This window comes from Apodemus sylvaticus, chromosome 7 (genome assembly GCF_947179515.1).
Source record: "Apodemus sylvaticus chromosome 7, mApoSyl1.1, whole genome shotgun sequence".
Taxonomy (NCBI): Eukaryota; Metazoa; Chordata; class Mammalia; order Rodentia; family Muridae; genus Apodemus; species Apodemus sylvaticus.
In genome coordinates, this window is record NC_067478.1 from 38840317 (window position 1) to 38863053 (window position 22737).

Genomic DNA, 22737 nt, shown 5'->3' on the forward strand with positions numbered 1-22737 from the left:
TTGACCTCTATGTTGCTTACCGTGCAGATACCATTCCTTTTCACCTTTCTTGCGAAGCTTCGCTGGATAGGGTTACCTCAGGAAATTCTCCCGTACCAGGTTTTCCCACGTTCAGGCACCAATTATGTAGCTGCCAGCAGCCACATGTAAACCGGGTTACCTGTTGAGAGAATTTTGAGGTTACAGGGACAGGGGAGATGACAAGAGATTTGAGTCAAGGCGGGGATTCCGGTCAAGACTGGTTTTAATAATTTTAAGACAGGTTAAATAGTCTTTTGGGGGATCGACTAACCCCCCACAAGTCTGTGGCTTCAGAGGCGGTCCTGTGAATTCTCTGGCTCCAGGTCTCAGCGGGTCGTCTGCCTTCGGGCTGGCGACTCAGGTAAACACCGGCTTGGGGGCGGTGTCAATAGCCGAGGTGCGGAGCCTATTGTTCACAGAACAAAGGCCGGAGGTAGCTATCAGAAGTGTTGGGTGACTTGCCAGCCAGCTTAGTTGTGGGGGGGAAGGGGGGGAGGAGACAACCTCTCCAAAGGCCTAGCCAGGCCCCAGCCCAGTCTTGCTCCCTCTTCTTCTCCCCTATTCTCCCCTATTCTCCCCTCTCCTCCCTTCCTCTCCTTTCCCCTCCCCTCTGCTTCCTCTCAGCCTGCTGCCTGTGGATCAGGATTTAAAGCTTTCAGTCACTGCTCTCCACTACAGATGCTGGCCTGATGATCATGGACTGTAAGCAAGACCCCAATCACATGCTTTCTTTACAAGAGTTGCCTTGGTCATGGTGTCTCTTCACAGAACTGCTCATACCAAAGCAGGGAAATATGTCACAGACAACTAATGACAGCCAAGAGAGATGATTAGTCCATCCCAGGACTGAGGCCCTGATTGGTTATCCAGTACAATGTGGTCAGTCCTGTAGCCACATATATACAACAAAAAACAACAGATTGCCATCTACATGTTGTGCATTTATATAAGTGTGTGTATGTGTGTCTGAGTCTGTGTGAGTGTGTATGTGCATGCACATGTGTAACAATAATAATCAAAGAAAAAAGTCACTCAATTTGAGATTGAGGTGTCAGACATGGAGAAGTTATAAGGAAGGAACCTGTGTTGGGCTAAGGGAGGAAAGGGAAGGGAAACGTGGTTTAATTATAGTTTAATTTAAAAGGCACTAAAAAAAATTAAAAGAGCCGTTTGAAAAAATAAAACTTGAAATAATCTTTCAGTTATAAGTTCCTAATAATACATAGGAAGGTCAAAAGGTCATTATTCCGACTTAGGTTTGCTTTCATCCACTTTCACAAACACCCAAGTCTCTACCCTTCCTTGGGCAGCAAGTGTTTAGTCATAGTTCAGTGTGGTCCTCCCACTCTTTGTCCATTCTTCCTCCTGGACTCCATCCCACCAGGCCACACTCTTGCTTTCCAGATGTCTGTTTTGGCTTTCATTATTTCTTTTGTCTTGGCCCATATTATTCCTTGCTTTTTGAAATCAGCTGCCTTTGCAAAATACAATATTTCTAAGCTGTATCCAGGATGGAATTACTCTTTGTAATTGATACCTACCTTCTGAGAAGAAAAGAGCATTTCTCAAATTTTGTAGATGCTTAGGCAATTTTTCTCTGAAGTTTAACAGACTTAAGAACTGTTCTAGGAAAGTCGAGTTAGGTAAGAGGGAATAGGAATCCAACCAAGAAGTTAATTGGATAAACACAATTTCCATGAAAATACAAAGTAGAAACCAACCTAGACTGAAGAAAAAACTGAAGCCCATGAATATGGGGTGTGGGGCTGCTTCAAGAAGACTGTTAACTCTAAGGTACATGTTATGAAGGCCTGGGTTTGATTTCCAACACACACACACACACACACACACACACACACACACACCCTGCCAAAGACATCACCAACACCAAAGCCAACTCAGCTTGGGGAATAAAAAAGCAGGAGTAGCAACTTGTTTTGTTTCTTTCTTTTTTGCTTTTTGGTTGGTTGGTTTTTTTGGTGGTGTTTTTGTTTGATCATTTATTTTTGTTTTGTTTTGTTTTGTTTTAGGGGTTTTGTTTTTTGTTTTGTTTTCTGTTTTTTTGTTTTTTTAAGACATGGCTGTCCTAGAACTCAGTCTGTAGACCAAGATCCTTGAACTCACAGAGGTCTGCCTTCCTTGGCCATCTGAGTCCTTGGTTTAAAGGCATACACCATCCAGCAGCAACTTCTTTTCTTTTCTTTTCTTTTCTTTTCTTTTCTTTTCTTTTCTTTTCTTTTCTTTTCTTTTCTTTTCTTTTCTTTTCTTTCTTTTCTTTCTTTTCTTTCTTTTCTTTTCATTTTTTTTTTTTTTTGGTTTTTTGGATTTGTTTTTTTTTTTTTTTTGGAGACAGGGTTTCTCTGTATAGCTCTGGCTTTCCTGGAGCTCACTCTGTAGACCAGGCTAGCCTCGAACTCAGAAATCTGCCTGCCTCTGCCTCCCAGGGTGCTGGGATTACAGGTGTGTGCCACCACCATTCGGCAGCAACTCGTTTTCAAGGGGAAGATAATGGACACTTGGCTTCATGTAGAAGGAAAGGAGGGTCACACGTAACTAGCCATTGACTTTTAGGATTTTTGAATGAAAGCTTTGCCACACCTTAAAAATAAGATAATAGGCTCTGACTGTTTTAGCTAAAGATGTTCCTCAGCACTACAAATTACGGCGGAGAAAGCTTATTTTCAGTACTTAGTATTAGCGAACTAGTGTAGTCCAGGACATCTACCAGACTCTGAAAGAGGTGAGAAAAGTAAAGAGCCACTGCTGGAGTTGCTGTTTATAGGTGGAGTATGAGAAACTTAAGCTTAACCCTGACTAGTTTACAAATAAATAAGACTCAGACTATGGTTATTTGGCTTTGACAATTACTGGGGGTGGGGAGGGGGTCACTGTCAATCTACTCTTCTAACTGCTAGCCTGGCTACCTCCCCAGAAGTGTATCCCAAATATTTGCGGTTTCTCCTGTCCATGTGCTCACGGTTCCTCTCCCCTCATGGGGGCTTCCTCCTCCTCCCTTGTTCCTCCTCTTTTGCCCCTCATCTCTCCCTGCTCCAACCAAGTCACTCCAAACTCACCTACCTCTAATCCCTCCTGTAATTGGCTGCAGCCAATTTTATTTAACCAATATCTTTAAATCAAGAACAAAGTTTACACAAAGAAAGCTATAAACATGAGATGTCACTCCTAGGCCTAAATCTTCAAGTATAGAATTTGCATTATAATACATAGCAATATACCAAACCTCAACAATCAAATGGATGCCCATGGCCAGCTCAGGTTGCCAGGGCCCTGTGACCTGACAAGGAAGGTCACGCAGGATGATGGAGTCTCATGGCCCAGGATGCAGATTACATCCTGGATACACCTGGGGACCCTGTCAGAAGTCCAGACTTGGTGGGAAAGAGGAGAGGAAGAGTCCACAGAGAGGAGGAGTCAATTATGTGTGTAATTTCACTTTTCAAAGCCTCATATATGTGACCAACAAATTGTTTATTCCGAGCTACTTCACAGGGCCATGGAAAGGATTAAGTAACACCATGCCTGCAAAATTCTATGCAGGACTGAGCCATGGAGACCAAGCCTGGTAAACAAAACACACCCACTGTCACTCACAGACCTCTGACAGCATGAAAACCTAGAGGCTCTGGCATTTGATGGGATGTGAACCCTCCGTCTTCAGCACCCATGCCCCAGGAGCTGGGGCCAAAGCCAGAGTGTCCTACCTGAGTGAGACTGTATATGGCAGCCTAGTAGGTGCCTGGTCTACCCACCAGGCTTTAATCCACCATGGGTGAAGCATTTTAACAGAACTAGAGGCATCACCAGAACATCAACGATCTCTCTGACCACTGCAGACTTTAAGACCCAGCCAGGAACCATTAGGCTACTGAGGAAGAGTTAGTACAGTTTCATCAGCCACACCTGCTTGCAAAGTAAGGTGTGGCTGCTTGACAGAGGACGACAGAGATGTATCTTGGGTAGCCAAGGGATGCTGTCAAGTCTCATGCACTCCCTTCTGGACACCAGTCAGCAACCCCTAAGGATGTTTACTCTCTCGACTCCAGTGAAAACCGACAACCAAACATTCTTCCAGCCAGGCCTTCCACACAGATCCTGGGGCTTGGCTGGTTCTCAGAGGTTGTCTAACTAACCCTAGTTTTTTAGTCAGCTTGACAGAAGCTAAAATCATCTGGGAATAGAGACCTTAACTGACAAAATGCTTCCCTCAGATTGGCCTCTCTCTCTCTCTCTCTCTCTCTCTCTCTCTCTCTCTCTCTCTCTCTCTCTCTCTCTCTCTCTCAATTTATTTTCTTTATGTGAGTACATTGTGGTTCTTCTGGGACACACCAGAGGAAGGCATCAGATCCTATTACAAATGGTTGTGAGCCACCATGTGGTTGCTGGAAATTGAACTTAGGACCTCTGGAAGAGCAGCCAGTGCTCTTAACCTCTGAGTCATGTCTCCAGCTGCCCCCCCTCCCCAGTCTGCATTTTTCTATGCCCTCAGTTTGACCAGTTTTTGTGCATGGAGTATATTTTTACATCATACATTACATAGAACTGAACAATCCTGAGCCCTTGCTAGCTCAGTGTATAAGTTCATTTTATGCTTCCTTTTCTATGGTCCTTTGTCCTGGGTCTGCAACGTGAAGGACAAATGGATACACTTTCCGTTTCCAAGCTGTTGCTACACTTTTCATTCCATAGTCTATTAGTATTAATCATCAGCTGCATGACTAGCTCATATATGAGACCCATATCTACAAATATTTACCAGACAGTTGCTATTGAAACTAGCCCATACACACACTGTTGTTATAGAACTTTTGGCCCATAGGACAGAATGCACAAGACTGGTTTCAATCAGAAGTTGGTCATCCTTAGTGTTTCAGTTAGGGCTGTTGCTGCTGTGATGGAATATGATAGCAAACACAATGTGGAGAGGGAAGGGTTTATCTGCCTTGTGCTTCCACATCACTGTTATCATTGATGAAAGTCAAGGAAGGAACTCGGCAGGATCCTGAAGCAGAAGGTGATCCAGAGGCCACGGAAGATTGCTGCTTACTTACTTACTTACTGAAAAATGCTTACCTTGCTTTTTTATAGAACCCAGAATAATTAGCACAGGGGTGTCTACACCCACAATGGGCTGGGACATCCCTCATCAATCATCAATTAAGAAAATCCCCAACAATCTGGCCTACAGCCTAGTCTCGAGAATAATGCTTCTAAATCAAGGTTCCCTCATCCCAGATAGCTTCTATCAAGTTGCCATAAAACTAGCCAGCTCACTTAGGTAAGATAGAGCCTTAAACTCCATTACACTTGAGGTCTGAAGATCTGTCTGGAAACCAAGCCAAAACATCAGCTAAAATATCTTTGAAGTTTGAGTGCCATGAAGTCAAAATAAATAAAAGAAAGAAAGAAAGAAAGAAAGAAAGAAAGAAAGAAAGAAAGAAAGAAAGAAAGAAAGAAAGAAAGAAAGAAAGAAAGAAAGAAAGAAAGAAAGGAAGAAAGTGCCCCTGGTAGGTTGTTAGCCCCCTTCATCAAGATAACTATTTGTTAATAAAATTGATTAATTTCTTAGGCCCTAGTCAGACTATATCTTGGAAGCAGAATTGTATGTAGTAGTGAAGATTTGCTAAGATTGTTTTATTAATACAATGAGTGAGTCCCATATGCTAAGTGACAGCATTGGATTTAAGGTCATATAGATCTTTAAGGTCACAATGGTTTGGTGCTCTAGTTTTCAAAAACACCCAATAGCAGGCAGATTTTCCTTTGGTATATCTGGTATACCAAAAGATGGTATATCTGGTAGCCATCTCAGATCATTTATGTACTAATGTATTATGTACAGACATTGTGATGTATTCTCTTGCTATTAATTCAAATTCCTTTGAGTAAAAGTTTTGGTGGCTTTATAACTGAGAAGGTAAACTTAAAGAGAAGGAAAGATTTATTTGGGCTCATAGATTCTGAGTCCAGAGTTTCTGATCCATGGTCTCTGGCTTAATTGCCTTGGGCCTAAACTGAACAGTACCCAGATAGTGTAACATGTGGTAAAAGAGACTGCTCACCTCAGGGCAGCTAGGAAACGGAGAGAAACAGAAACTATAGGCACGGGATCTAGCCTGCAAAGGTTCACTGCTAGTGACTTTCTTCCTACTTAGATTCCACCTCTTGAAAGTCCATTCAGCTTTAAATGGGATAACTCATCACTAAGGTTAAGATTTTCACCTCAATAGCACCAATAGCAGCGAGCCAGTACCTCAACACATAAACCTGTGTAGAGAGGTTCCATATTCAAACCCTGACAGACCTTCATCATGTGTAGCTAGCTAACCTTGAATTTGTAATCCTCTTTTGTTTGTTTTGTTTTGGGACGGGGTCTCTATGTAGTCCTGGCTCTCCTGGAACACCATATGGAGACCGGGCTGAGATCCTCCCGTCGTCTCAGCCTTCTGAGTACTAGGATTAAAGCAGTGTGCTACCACGCTCAGCATTTGCAATCCTCTTGTCTCAGACTTCCAAGTGCATCACACCTGGTGTCAATCTTAGTCTGACAGGCTCCATTAGCAGAGCCTGTGTTGTTCCATATTTTATGACCTTTGGTGCTTATAAAAATGGCCATGTTTGGGGCAATATTGACTAATGTGGCCAAAAGAATACCCACACAGAACACACATTATCCACACTATCTAAACTGGCTTAGTAACCCGGGATCTTCTTTCTTAATTATTGATACTTCTAAGGACAAGAATTTTGTCCTTGGACAAGGAGGTACCACCCTGAAATTCGTAGACTGATAAGACTGTGTGTCTTCTATGCTGGGATAATTCTGGTTTTGCGCTAAACTGTTAATTGAGTAACAACAGGGGTAGCAGTCTCATTATGCAGTCCACTCTAAGAATTATAGATGTCAAGGTTACCAAGAAAGCAGTGGCTCTCGTGGCTCACTACTTTCCCCACATAAAGAGATAAAGATGGGCTGGAGAGATGTCTGAGCGGTGTTAAGAGCCCTGACTATTCTTCCAAAGGTCCGGAGTTCAAATCCCAGCAACCACATGGTGGCTCACAGCCATCTGTAATGAGATCTGACTCCCTTTTCTGGTGTGTCTGAAGACAGCTACAAGTGAACTTACATATAATAATAAATAAATCTTTTTTTTAAAAGATAAGATTAGTTAAACAGTGAGTATTTTCCCGCGTGGCCAGCTTGTCTTGCCTTACAGTGGCCTCAAAGTGGTGGTCCCATGGTTATGGCCATGGGAGCTCTTTTCACTTGACTAGGGATGGAGGCAGTGTTCAGACACTAGAGGATATACATTCTTTTGTGTTTATTCCTCTCTCATACATTACATCCCCATCCCTCTATTCCTCCTAGATGGCCCCCTCCATTTTCCCTTCATAAAAGAGTAGGCCCAGAAATAACCAAATACAACATAACACCATAAATAAGGCTAGGCACAATCCCTCATATGAAGACTGGGTCAGGCAACCTCATAGGAGGAAAAGGGTCCCAAGAGCAGGCACAAGGGTCAGAGACACCTCCCCCAACTCCCACTGGGAGGAATGCCACAAGAACACCAAGCTACACAATATGTATGTAGAGGGTCTTGTGGAGACCTATGCAGGCTACCTGATGGCCACTCCAATTCCTGTGAGCTCCTAGGAGCCCTGCTTAGTTGATTCTGTGGACCATGTTGTCCTGATGTCCTTAACCCCTATTCCTTCTAAAATCCTTCTTCTTCTTCTTCCTCAGGGACACCCTCCCAGACCCCACCTCCAATTGTTTGGCTGTGGGTCTCTAGCAGATGAACATTCTTGTAGCCAAATAGAGAAGTTCTCATAAACTCTGGGGAGGGAAAAAACAACTATTGCCAAAGACAGTGGTATTCCAAGCACAGGCTGTGCAGGTGTCGTGACTCCATGAAAAAAAAGAAAATGGTCTAATCTACAACAAAGCACACAGTTTCATAGTCATGTGATGGTGGGCAGGCTGCATATGACTTCCTCTGTCAACACCCGCCTCCTCTTCTGTTTTAGCAGATGCCATGCTCATATTCTGATCAAAGACTTCACTTCTATTCTGTGAAGGAGCTCTTGTCTTTTCAAAGATTTGGCTCCTGGAATTCTACCACTTTCCTGCATCCTAAGGCCACACAATGTCTATGTCTAATACCACCCACTTCTATCTGAAAACACTCCTTTCCTTACACTCCTCACTACCTGCTAATCCACATCTGCCTTCACACCTTCAGATGAACAGCCATCGCTGCTCTGCTACAATGGGATGCCAACAATGGCCAACCCCAATGGTTGCTTCCACTATCAAACTCAGAGTCTTAGAAGCATTCAGTCCAGTTGGCTGATTTCTCACTGAAACACTTCAATTCTGGGATACCACATTCTCCAATTTTCCCCTCTAGGTGTTTCCTTGGTGAGCTTTTCATCCTCCACTGGAACTTTCCAGTCTCCAGTGTTCCGGGGCCCCTGGGCTGCACCTTCTCCTGTTCTCTATATGATTTCCTGGTGACCTCACTCCTTTCATGCTTCAAGTTACTTTCTTATGCCAGTGGCACTCAAGCCCTAACCCCACTCCTGAGCTTGAGACTCATGGATCAATATCCACAAAGATGAGACTTTTTTTTGAGTTCATAAATTTACTCTTTTTGTTTTTGTTTTTAATTCTCATAGGATTGGCAGCTGCGTGCCTTTTTATGAAGCCTCACTTTTACTAGGTAGTTCAGACCAGAGGGGGTGGGAAGTATGGGATCACTCTAGTGACACAATAGTATTCTTGAATATTTAAGATTATTTTTCTGCTTTGAAATAAATGAATTGTGTGTATTATACTTAGCTTGGTGTATATATTTTCCTGTGGTTTTTCTGAAAGCTGCAATTGTGCCATTGATCTTACACATTTATTATGTAACCACTTCTTATAAGTACTATGTTTTCCAAGGTCAGCTACTACAAGACATCTGCACATACTGTGGCACTAATCCCAGGCCACTGTAATTGTAATAGCCCTTAAAGTCCTTAACCAGTCAGTCCACTAGCCTTTCTATGGTCCAGACCTTTCTCTTGGAGTCCAGTTAACAATTCTGATCCCTTACTGGGCAAATGTAGCCAAATGTTGCCTCTAAAATTTAACAAAAGGGAAGGTGGCTCAGCTGTTAAAAGCAACTAACTGGGCCTGGTGAGATGGCTCAGAAGTTACAAGCACTGACTACTCTTCCCAAGGTCCTGAGTTCAAATCACAGCAACCACAGGGTGGCTCACAACTATCTATGATGAGATCTGTCGCCCTCTCCTGGTGTGTCTGAAGACAGCTACAGTGTACTTACATATAACAATAAATAAATCTTTTAAAAAAACCTTATTAAAAAAAAAGCAGCTACCTGCTCTTCTACAGGACTTGTATTCAGTTTCCATCCCCCACCGAGGAGTTCACAACCACCCGTTACTCCAGTTGCAGGGATTCTGACACCCTCTTCTGGCCTCCACAAGCACTGCACATGCATGGTACAAAAGAAAAACCACTTCACCCTCTTGTGCTTGATCTCAATTTTCTGTGAGGCACTGGGCCTGACATTCTCTTCCCTGCCAGGGTCCACTTTGCCTCTTTCCTGTTCCCACTGTTCACCATCAGTGCTTACCATGATGTCACTAACAACATGCTCTGATGACATGGTTATGAGGCTGGAGTCTCAGTAATTTTGAGATATTATTCCCGGCAGTGGTGGCACACACCTTTAATCCCAGCACTTGGGATGCAGAGGCAGGCAGATTTCTGAGTTCGAGGCCAGCCTGTCCTACAGAGTGAGTTCCAGGATAGCCAGGACTACACAGAGAAACCCTGACTCAAAAAACCAAAAATAAAAAAAAATTGAGATGCTATTAGTTAACTCAGATCTCCATTCATCCTTTTCATTTTTAAAGCAAGATGCAGTAATTTGGATATTCAGTGTCTTGCAAAACTCTATGTGTGAGAGGGTTGGTCTCCTGTTGGCAATACTGAAAGATGGCTGTATTTTTCCATTTCTATGACAAAGTACCCAAGGGAAACAACTTAAGGAAGCATTTATTTTAGCTCCTGCTTTGAGAATATAATCTACCAATTAGGAAAAAGGGTGATGGAAAAAATGGCTCCAAGACTGGCAGCAGGAGTGTGAAGCCCTTGGTCACATGTCCTTCACAGTCAGGAATGAACACTGCTACCCAATTAGCTTTCCCCTTTTTTCAGTTTTTAGTCTGTCTGAGTCCCCCTCTCCTCAGGGGTTGATGCCATCTATGTTCACCATGATCTTCTCTACCTGTTCAACTTCTCTGGAAACATCCACGCAGTTACACCTATATCTCTCACATATACACCCATATCTATATCCCATATTTATATCATTCTATGTCCTACCAAGTTGACAATGAACATTTGCCAGCCCATGGTAGAAACTTTAAGAAGCAGCTGACCAGGCCTTCAGGTCAGTGGAGGTGTACTTTTAGAGACTTCTGGGGCTCTGGTTTCTTTATCTTCTATTTCATTTCCTAGCCCTGAGATGAATACTTTTACTCTGTTGCACATTTCCAACATAATCCCCAGCCTTACCATAGGCCCGGCAGAATGCAGTAACCAGTTATGCACTAGAGATTTCAAACCATGACCAAAAATGATTCTTTTCTCTTTACAAAGGTTGATTACCTAAATCAGTGGTTCTCACCCTTCCTAATTCTGCAGACTTTTAATGCAGTTCCTCATGTTGTGGTGATCCTCCAACCATCAAATTATTTTCACTGCTAATTCATAATTTTGCTAGTTGTAAGTTATAATGTAAATGTTTTTGCAGATATAGGTTTGTCAATGGGATCTCAACTCACAAGTTGAAAACCACTGATCTAAATTCTCTTGTTATTGTGATGAAAGCTAACACAGAAGATTTAAACGACAGGGCTTGAGAGATGGCTCAGCAGTTAAGAGCACTGACTGCTTTTCCAGAGGTCCTGAATTCAATTTCCAGCAACCACAGAGTGGCTCACAACCCTCTGTAATGGGATCTAGTGTCCTCTTCTGGTGTGTCTGAAGACATCTACAGTTTACTTTATTGTGTTTATTTACTTATTTATTTATGATGAAATAAATAAGCCTTTTTAAAAAAGATTAAAAATCTAGGCAGTGGTGGTGCACACTTGTAATCCCAGCACTCTGGGAGGGAGAGGCAGACAGATTTCTGAGTTTGAGGCCAGCCTGGTCTACAGAGTTCCAGGACAGTCAGGGCTATACAGAGAAACCCTGTCTCCAAAGAACCAAATCCAAAAAAATACCAAAAAAAAAAAATGAAATTAAAAAGATGTACAAAAATCATTTTGAAGATGACATTTATCTAGTAGCCTTAAAAGCCTAATACTGTGGCTGTGGATATGGCTCAGTAAAGCATTTGCTTTGCAAGCCCAGGGACCCGAGATGGATTCACTCCCAGAACCACATAAAAAAGTTGTTCGCTGTGGCACATGGTTATAGTTTCAGAGCTGGTAGCTGGAGACAGGAGGATCTCCTAGACTTGTGCTCAGCCAGGCTAGCCTCATTTGTGAGCTCCAGATCAGTAACAGACCCTTTCTCAAAGGAAAAAAAAAGGCGTTCGTGGGACAACACTTAAGGCTGTCCTTCATCCTCCACATACTTGTGCATACATGAGCAGGGCTGCTTAGTTTCACCTGCATAGTTCTGTCCTCCAAGGTCCCTTCAGAGGTGCCCCTGCCATCTGGGCTAGAGTTAGGGTGAGGTCAAGGCCACTTCCAGCTGACAACAATCTGTGCTAACCAACTAGGCTGGAAGTTGGAGGAGACCTCACCCCCAACTGCTGTTGTTCCTTTGAATTCTGGCGCCACTCCCACTCCACATCAAGCTTAGTGGGTCGCCAGACTCGGAATAGACAGGTGGTGTGGAACCTGTGGTAGTGCACACAGAACAGGACAGGCATGTGGCAGTCGCTCACCATGCCCAAGAATGCCCTGGAGGAAAAGACCACTGAGCACACCTCCAGGCATTGCTCCATGTATTCTTCTGTCCAATCAGTGCTAGAGGGAGGGGCATCCTCCATTTCCCTCAACTGAAGGTATAATGGGAGCTGTTTGGAATGCTGAGCATTCCTTCTTTTCTGTAGGTGTGTAGTTTAAGTGCTTGGATGACCACCCGAAATGTGGGCATGCAGAGTGAATTTAGAGGCTCCGGGTCTGTGGAGCAAGGTACCCATGTAAACTTCCTAGGGAAAATGTGCAGCAGCAAAAGGGATTTCTGGATTGGAGCCTAGGCCCTGTGGAGATTGGGACTGTACAGCCTGGTTGAAGGCTGCTTGCTTTATGGTTCCTTGGTCCCACCGTGGGTGGGTTCTTACACAGCAGGGTTTGCAGAAAAATATGCTAGGCCTTTTGTGCTGTTCAGAAGGTACTGGTGACACCCAAGAGAAACCCGATTATATGCACATGAGTCCTCTCACCTGAACAATGGCGACATCATTCCTCCCATGGTCAAAACAGTTGCAAAATGATGCCAAGGAAAGGGCAATATAGCTTAGTTTTCTAATTGAAGTATTAGAGCAATAGGAAGTGGTGTGTGATGCTTAGAATTTGTTTCTTTTCATTAGATGGAGGGGAGCCCATAGCATCCAAGAGACTTCGTAACAGAAAGTAACTTGATTAAAACCTGAGTCTTTTCAAAGGTGTGTAAGTAACCTAGGTTTATATTTTGTCAGCATACATTTTTACTGTTCTGAAATAGAATCAGCTTCCCTTAAGTGTATTCTGAAATAGTTCGGGCAAACCAAAGTCAACCAAGTACTCTTGCCTTTTTTAATTTGGAATGACTGTAGTGAATTCATTGGGTACAAATTAAAGTTGTGGGACGTACCTGGTCTGAACAGTGATGAACTATATCCAGAAGTTGATGACCTCAAGATAAATACAGCTTCTGATAGAAAACTTTTGTGCTTACGTGAAGTGGTCTTATTTACTGTTTTTATGCAGTTCATATTAATAATGTGTCACAGTACTTCTTTCTTTCTGCCAGCAGAGATTGCCGACCCATTGGGATGTCTGTGGTCTGTAAAGATCCTAGAACAGGAGTGCATGTGAGTGCTGCTCTGTTTTTTTTTTTTTTCTGCTGAACATTTTTTTAAGATGTATTTATTATTATGTGTAAGTACACTGAAGATGTCTTCAGCCCCACCAGAAGAAGGGATCATCAGATCTGTGTAAGGATGGCTGTGAGTCACCATGTGCTTGCTGGTGTTTGAACTCAGGACCTTTGAAAGAACAGTTGGTGCTCTTCCCTGCTGAGCCTTCTTTCCAGCCCTGTTCTGAACTTAATGAAGTTGGTCTAGTCTATGATAATCCTATCCTGAACCTGAATTCCTGTTGAAAAACCACAACTATGGATCAGGCTTCTGAGATGGACCATTACAAAGGTCTGTTATGTTCTGTTTTAATTTTGGCAGTAATGTAATGCCTGTGTTTCTTTGTTTTTTTATTTTTAGGGCCAGTGACACAAGATTTGAGAATGAAAACTAGATGTGATAAACATCCAGAAAAGGCAGAGACAAGAAGAAAATGCACTGTATTAGTACTGGGATATTTGAGATGGGGTCTCCAGGGCCCTGGATTTCCCTGTTAATCTGTCTAGTGATCAGGACAGCATTTGGTATGGCCTGCAGAGTTGATTCTTGTACATGATTTGTGTGGGCTGTATGTAAATGGATTGTTTTGCCAATCCATTGACAGTGCTCTGTTCTGTGAAGGTTGTGATAAGCTGACACAGCTGTACAGACTGAGCAGAGTGAACACAATCATGACCTTAAAGCAGCAGGTCACCATCTCAGTGATTGTAAACTTGATCATGAGCTATTTCCTTAGGCATCCCACAGTGGATACTTGGGAGTGCTGCAATAAACATCCAGTTGTAAATATTTCTTCAATTCAGTTTGTGTCAGAAGATTAACCAGAGTGCCTTGGTACATGTTCCACTTCCATGGTTATTGAGTTTTCAGAGTAAGTGCATTAGGTGCACTAGTGTCAGTGTCCTAACTAGCCCAATTGTGCACATGATGAGGTTTCCCTGTGACAATTGTCAAACAGTGACTTGATCACATTTATCCAGCCCTCCCTACCCATTTCTTAATTTTGAGACAGGGTTTCTCTTTGACTGATTGGTCTTTATTCCACCTGTCTCTGCTTCCCAACTGCTAAGACTAAATGGGCTTTAATTTCTAATTTCTTAACTGCTGCATACTTCCATTTTCGTTTGTGCTAATTGACAAGGGTTGAACTTAATTTTTTTTTCTTGGCAACATTCTCTCAAAATTGTCCTGATACTCAACTATAGAGATGGCCTCACTTTAAAGAAAAAGCTACCATGCCTACCCTTAGAATTGGCGGACTTCAATTTTTTTGTTACCTATATAAAGTAGTGTCACTGGTTATGGATAAATTCTTATAGTATGCTGTTGCTTTGTGATAACACTTTTCATGACAGTTCTCAGTATCCCTGGCTATCTGAACTCTGAACTTGGCTGATCTTGAACTCAATCCTTCTGCCTCCCAAACTCTTGGATTAAAAGCATGTCAGCCCACCCCTCTAACTAGTTTATCATTAAAGTCAAAGTCTTAAAATGATTTTTCATACTAAGCAGGAGGAATCTAGGGTTGGGTTTTTTTTCCCCCTATACATGTTAAGTTTTCCTAATAGCATTGGTGAAAACTTGCTACATTTGAAAAATGAGTTGTCTGTGCATACAAAGTTCTTGTAGTCAGGTAGCTTATTTTTTAGGATGTCAGAATTCCATTTGATACTGTGCTTTTTTTTTATTTTTCCTTGTTCCTATGTTCTGTTTTGCTGTATCACATGTTATTTATTGTGCCTCCTTTTTATTTATATGAAGAGATATGAATTTCCCTTTTTTCTCTTTATTTTGGGTTTTTTGAGACAGGGTTTTTCTGTGTGGCCCTGGCTGTCCTGGAACTCACTCTGTAGACCAGAATCAGGAAATACATGCTGGACAGTGGTGGCACACGCCTTTAATCCCAGCACTCTGAGTGGCAGAGGCAGGCTGACCTCTGAGTTCGAGGGAAGCCTGGTCTACAGAGTGAGTTCAAGGACAGCCAGGGCTATACAGGGAAACCTTGTCTTGAAAAAAACAAATCCAAAAAACATATATATATATATATATATATATATATACAGGAATAGAAAACACAACTGAAGATTTTCTTGTTGGTTGATTACTTTGGAAGAGTGTCTCACTGTTTAGACCTGGAGCTCCCTCAGACCAAGCAGGTCTTAGGATTTTATGGCAATCCTGCCTCCCAACTGTAGATTACAGGTAGGTGTCACCAAGCTAGCCAGAGAATCCTTCCTATTAAAGGATTAAATAAATGGACTCCAAACCAGTTGAACTTCAGGAAACATACAGCTAGCCTTAAGGGACTGCATGAATAAACCATGGTATGGTTTCAGATGTATTTGTGATACAATGGGATCATGGTATTAATTGGATGGGAAGAAATGGAATGCAAGATAAGGCTGAATGCTAAGTACATTGTAGTTTCTGAGTAGATGGGCTCAAATCGCAATGGTTGTCAGTGAGAAACTGTGATGATAATTTGATGTGTTTATTGTGCATTGAAAGAGAGACATGGTCAGTTTTTATAGGTTGGGGATTAGGGGTGTTATGTTTATGTGTGCAATTGCCCTTTTTTTTTTCTTTTTTTTATTCGATATATTTTTTATTTACATTTCACATGATATGCCCTTTTCTAGCCCCCCAACTCCCCGAAAGTCCCGTAAGCCCCCTTCTCTTTCCCTGTCCTCCCTCCCACCCCTTCCCACTTCCCTGTTCTGGTTTTGCCGAATACTGTTTCACTGAGTCTTTCCAGAACCAGGGGCCACTCCTCCTTTCTTCTTGTATCTCATTTGATGTGTGGATAATGTTTTGAGTATTCCAGGTTTCTAGGTTAATAACCACTTATTAGTGAGTGCATACCATGATTCACCTTTTGAGCCTGGGTTATCTCACTTAGTATGATGTTCTCTAGCTCCATCCATTTGCCTAAGAATTTCATGAATTCATTGTTTCTAATGGCTGAATAGTACTCCATTGTGTAGATATACCACATTTTTTGCATCCACTCTTCTGTTGAGGGATACCTGGGTTCTTTCCAGCATCTGGCAATTATAAATAGGGCTGCTATGAACATAGTAGAGCATGTATCCTTATTACATGGTAGGGAATCCTCTGGATATATGCCCAGGAGTGGTATAGCAGGATCTTCTGGAAGTGAGGTGCCCAGTTTTCGGAGGAAGCGCCAGACTGCTTTCCAGAGTGGTTGTACCAATTTGCAACCCCACCAGCAGTGGAGGAGTGTTCCTCTTTCTCCACACCCTCTCCAACACCTGCTGTCTCCTGAATTTTTAATCTTAGCCATTCTGACTGGTGTAAAATGAAATCTTAGGGTTGTTTTGATTTGCATTTCCCTAATGACTAATGAAGTTGAGCATTTTTTAAGATGCTTCTCCGCCATCCGAAGTTCTTCAGGTGAGAATTCTTTGTTTAACTCTGTACCCCATTTTTTAATAGGGTTGTTTGGTTTTCTGGAGTCTAACTTCTTGAGTTCTTTATATATATTGGATATTAGCCCTCTATCTGATGTAGGATTGGTGAAGATCTTTTCCCAATTTGTTGGTTGCCAATCTGTCCTCTTGATGGTGTCCTTTGCTTTACAGAAACTCTGTAACCTTATGAGGTCCCATTTGTCAATTCTTGCTCTTAGAGCATACGCTATTGGTGTTCTGTTCAGAAACTTTCTCCCTGTACCGATGTCCTCAAGGGTCTTCCCCAGTTTCTTTTCTATTAGCTTCAGAGTGTCTGGCTTTATGTGGAGGTCCTTGATCCATTTGGAGTTGAGCTTAGTACAAGGAGACAAGGATGGATCAATTCCCATTCTTCTGCATGCTGACCAAAAGCAATATACAGATTCAATGCAATACCCATCAAAATCCCAACTCAATTCTTCACAGAGTTAGAAAGAGCAATTATCAAATTCATCTGGAACAACAAAAAACCCAGGATAGCTAAAACTATTCTCAGCAACAAAAGAAAATCTGGGGGAATCAGTATCCCTGACCTCAAGCAATACTACAGAGCAATAGTGTTAAAAACTGCATGGTATTGGTACAGTGACAGGCAGGAGGATCAATGGAACAGGATTGAAGATCCAGAAATGAACCCACACACCTATGGCCACTTGATCCTCGACAAAGAGGCTGAAAACATCCAATGGAAAAAAGATAGCCTTTTCAACAAATGGTGCAATTGCCGTTTTAGGCCAGAAGGGGGTGCTGAATCTCATGCTAGAGTTCAGCTGATGTGAGGGAGTTGGGTACTGTACTTGGGTCCTGAAATCAGTAAGCACATTTGACCACTGAGCCATCCTTATTATTGACCTGAACAAGAGACAAGTTCACACAAGGTATCGGTTTAGTGGGAAGTAAAATTAGTTTCGAGTAAATTTACTAACTCAAACCTATTAATACACACTGGATGACATTTTTGACTAAACCTTTTAATTACAGATTCTGACTGAATAATTCTTTTTGTTAATAAACGGCTTATACTAGTTATCATCCATGACCTCTAGCTTGTTAAGGAACTTACCTGAGAGCTCAATAGAGACTCAAGTCTTAAAAAAACTGGGGTGGGGTCTGGGGCTGGAGACATGGCTGCAGTTCAAAGAACCTGGACATTGACAGTGCACACCTTTAATCCAGGTACTCCTGGTTCCAGCCTCGTACAGTCCCTCACCCTAACACCACTCTCTGCCTCTTAGAGAGTGGAGATTGCCCCATCCCCAGAATCCCAGTGATGGCTCAGCAGTTAATAGCATTGACAGTTCTGCAAAAAGTCATGTGATCAATTCCCAGTAACCACAAAGAGGCTCACAGCCATCTATAATGCAATCTGATGGCCTCTTCTGGCATGCAGGTGCACACTCTGATTGAGAAATATATTTAGTTAGTTTTCTTTTGTTTGAATCAGGGTCTCAATATGAAGCTCTCTCTGGCTGTCCTGGAACTTAAGTTTGTAGGCCAGGCTGGCCTTGAACCACAGATTGTCCTGCCTCTGACTCCAGACTGCTGGGAATGAAGGTGAATGTCTCCTTCTTAATTAATGGCTTCTCGGCATCACTCCTCAGGAGGTTTTTTCCTGAGTAATATAAGGAAACAAGCTGAGCTGGGTGCTGGTGGCAGGCAGTTCTCTGTGAGCTGAGGACAACCAGGGCTACACAGATAAACCCTTTATTAGGAAAGAGAAAACCTTTATATATTTATGTGCACACACATAAATATAAAAATGCAAAAGTCAAGACTCTTTGGGGACTATTTCTGTTATTACTAGAGGAAGCAGACCCCTGCCTCTCAGGTTGAGTAGTAGAAACCCAATAGGAACTCAAAGAAAAAAACCACATGGTCATTTCATTGGATGCTGAAAAAGCATTTGACAAAATTCAGCATCCTTTCACGCTTAAAGTCTTGGAAAGAACAGGAATTCAAGGCCCATACCTAAATATAGTAAAAGCAATATACAGCAAACCGGTATCCAGCATCAAACTAAATGGAGAGAAACTTGAAGCAATCCCACAAAAATCAGGGACTAGACAGGGCTGCCCCTTTCTCCTTATCTTTTCACTATTGTACTTGAAGTAATAGCTCGGGCAGTTTAACAACATAAGAAGGTCAAAGTGATACAAATTGGAAAGGAAGAAGTCAAACTATCATTATTTGCAGATGACATGATAGTCTACCTAAGTGACCCAAAAAAACTCCACTAGAGAATTCCTACAGCTGATAAACAACTTCAGCAAAGTGGCAGGTTATAAAATCAACTCAAGCAAATCAGTGGCCTTCCTATACTCAAAGGATAAGCAGGCTGAGAAAGAAATTAGGGAAATGGCCCCCTTCACAATAGCCACAAACCGTATAAAGTACCTTGAGGTGACTCTTACCAAACATGTAAAAGATCTGTATGACAAGAACTTCAAGACTCTGAAGAAGGAAATGGAAGAAGACCTCAAAAAAATGGGAAAACCTCCCATGCTCATGGATCGGCAGGATCAATATAGTTAAAATGGCTATTTTGCCAAAAGCAATATACAGATTCAATGCAATACCCATCAAAATCCCAACTCAATTCTTCACAGAGTTAGAAAGCGCAATTCTCAAATTCATCTGGAATAACAAAAAACCCAGGATAGCTAAAACTATTCTCAGCAACAAAAGAAAGCCTGGGGGAATCAGTATCCCTGACCTCAAGCAATACTACAGAGTAATAGTGTTAAAACTGCATGGTATTGGTACAGTGACAGGCAGGAGGATCAATGGAACAGGATTGAAGATCCAGAAATGAACCCACACACTTCTGGCCACTTGGTCCTCGACAAAGAGGCTGAAAGCATCCAATGGAAAAAAGATAGCCTTTTCAACAAATGGTGCTGGTTCAAATGGAGGTCAGCATGCAGAAGAATTCAAATTGATCCATCCTTGTCTCCGTGTACTAAGCTCAAATCCAAATGGATCATGGACCTCCACATAAAACCAGACACTCTGAAGCTAATAGAAAAGAAACTGGGGAAGACCCTTGAGAACATCGGTATAGGGAGAAAGTTTCTGAACAGAACACCAATAGCATATGCTCTAAGATCAAGAATTGACAAATAGGACCTCATAAAATTACAAAGTTTCTGTAAGGCAAAGGACACCATCAAAAGGACAAATCGGCAACCAACAAATTGGGAAAAGATCTTCACCAACCCTACATCAAATAGAGGGTTAATATCCAATATATATAAAGAACTCAAGAAGTTAGACTCCAGAAAATCAAACAACTCTATTATAAAATGGGGTACAGAGTTAAACAAAGAATTCTCAAATGAAGAACTTCGGAGAAACACCTTATAAAATGCTCAACTTCATTACTCGTTAGGGAAATGCAAATCAAAACAACCCTGAGATTTCACCTTACACCAGTCAGAATGGCTAAGATTAAAAATTCAGGAGACAGCAGGTGTTGGAGAGGATGTGGAGAAAGAGGAACACTCCTCTGCTGCTGGTGGGGTTGCAAATTGGTACAACCACTCTGGAAATCAGTCTGGCAGTTCCTCCGAAAACTGGGCACCTCACTTCCAGAAGATCCTGCTATACCACTCCTGGGCATATACACAAAAGATTCCCCAGCATGTAATAAGGATACATGTTCCACTATGTTCATAGCAGCCCTATTTATAATTGCCAGAAGTTGGAAAGGACCCAGGTATCCCTCAATAGAAGAGTGGATGCAAAAAATGTGGTATATATACACAATGGAGTACTATTCAGCCATTAGTCACAATGAATTCATGAAATTCCTAGGCAAATGGATGGAGCTGGAGAATATCATACTAAGTGAGGTAACCCAGACTCAAAAGATGAATCATGGTATGCACTCACTAATAAGTGAATATTAACCTAGAAAACTGGAATACCCAAAACATAATCCACACATCAAATGAGGTACAAGAAGAAAGGAAGAGTGGCTCCTTGTTCTGAAAAGACTCAGTGAATCAGTATAGAGCAAAATCAGAACAGGGAAGTGGGAAGGGTTTGGTGGGAAAACAGGGGGAGGGAAGGGGACTGATGGGACTTTCGGGGAGTGGGGGTCCAGAAAAGGGGATATCATTTGAAATGTAAATAAATATATCAATAAATTTAAAAAAAAGAATTAGTCAGTGGCTGACAATCTTTTGATAAAAAGATTGTTGAGATAATCTCTTGTGCACTGTGTATGAAGCATCACCTGTCTCAGCAACTTGTAAACATCTTCTCCTTCACCTTCCGATTTATTTAACAAAGAGCTGGAAGGCCTATTGCAAAGCAGGAGGGGAAAGGCGGGATTTCCAGGCAGAGCTAGGTACTCTGGGAAAGAGTCTGAGTCGGGAGAAAAAGCAAGTGTGGCACTCAGGAGGTAACGAGCCAAGGTGCAGACGTACATTAGTATAAAGGGCCAATTGATGTAAAAGAGCTGTTGGGGACAAGCTTAAGCTAAGGCTGAGCTTTCAGAGTTCATAAAAGGTCCCTGTGTCATTACTCCGCGGCTGGTGGGTCTGAGACAGTGTCCATACCATGATAGAAAAAGTGAAAAGCATGTGACCAGTCGTTTCACTGGTTCACAAGCTCTCTCGGACTCACCCAAGTCTTCTAAGATTTGTCTCCTTCTGTTCCTCACTTCCCGGCGGATCTGCCGCAGGGTGTAGATATCATAGTTGAGTCTTTTCCACTCCTGTAAAGAGATAAAAATTAGAGTGCACTCACACCCTCTGGCCTAACACCCCTACCATATCTCTGCACTGTGCCTTGCCTGAGCCTGTGGCTCTGCTCTTCACTAAGATAACACACTCTGAAGAGAAGAGAAGGTGTGGTTGATGCAGAGGTGACAGGAGTGTCATCAGCTGCCACTGCTGGAGGAAAAAAAAAAGAAGTGGAACTTAGATTATTCTTTTAGGACCAGCATGAGAAAGACAGAGGGAATCATGCTGGCTAACCAAAGGGAAGGCAAAATTTTGAGAATTGATTTGTGAAAATCTAGGATGGTGAAAGAAAGTGACCTTGGATGGACATTACAATCTACTTCTCTCAGTGTTCTCAGGTACACAGGACACTCTTGAAAACGACCAGTGAGAGGTTTCTAGAAGAGGATTGCAGTTCTTGAATATCAGAAAATATTTGTGTGCTCTTAGAGACTGGAAGAATATTCAAAGCTGTTTTATGTTGGGGACAATTAACTAACATTTTTTCAAGTGTATCCTCAACATAAAACAGCTATAAAATAATAGAATTGAAAGAAAAGGGGGAAACTAACTTTCATTTTTTCCAGGAAAAAAAAATCCCTTCTCTCTGAATAATGAAAGCCTCGGTTTTTGTTCTATCACAAATGGTAAATAATTATTTTTGTTTAGATCAAATAGGGATTCATGCTTTTATTGATCAACAAATCTGCTTAAAACATATCTTTGTGTCTCTGCTAGACACAACTAAATTAGGATAACACAGACACATAATATTTTAATAGTGCTGGAATCCCACTTTGTATCCTGAGCACAATTAAAAGTTCTAGTTCTACAGTAGATCCATGATTCTAATTAGTATTTCTCAGAAATACGTAAAAACAAAAAGACAAAAAACTATAACCACTGTGAAAATAAGTGTTCTGGGAGGAACATATAGACCACGGATGAGAAGCAAGCAGTCACCCGTGTTTTACATTTAATATCATTGTAATATTTGACTGAGTTGGGATTTTACTGCTGTCAACAAACACCATGACCAAGGCAAATGTTAAAACTGACAACTTTTAATTGGGGCTGGCTTACAGGTTCAGAGATTCAGTCCATTATCATCAAAATGGGAGCACGGCAACATCTAGGCAGGCATGGTACAGGCAGAGCTAAGGATTCTACGTCTTCATCTGAAGGCTGCTAGTTGAAGACTGGCTTTCATGCAGCTGAGATAAGGTTCTTAAAGCCCACACCCGCAGTGAGACACATACTCCAATATGATCACACCTTCTAATAGTGCCACTCCCTGGGCTAAGCATATACAAACCATCACAATATTTAATCACAATAAAGAGAGGA

The 22737-nt window shown here is 42.0% G+C and overlaps 1 protein-coding gene and 1 non-coding gene across 2 annotated transcripts in view; one reads left to right on the forward strand and one right to left on the reverse strand.

Moving 5' to 3' along the window:
- Nucleotides 1-21549, reverse strand: part of LOC127689683 (zinc finger protein ZFP2-like) — a 49027-nt gene extending 27478 nt beyond the window's left edge. Inside the window, 2 exon segments of the mRNA XM_052189335.1 lie at nucleotides 21293-21383; nucleotides 21439-21549. Of these exon segments, the coding sequence (XP_052045295.1) occupies nucleotides 21293-21383; nucleotides 21439-21549 (202 nt within the window).
- On the forward strand, nucleotides 13399-13470 carry LOC127690290 (small nucleolar RNA SNORD50). Its single transcript, XR_007979018.1, has one exon. It is a non-coding gene; the product is annotated as a small nucleolar RNA SNORD50 (small nucleolar RNA).
- Nucleotides 21550-22737: the final 1188 nt, after the last annotated feature.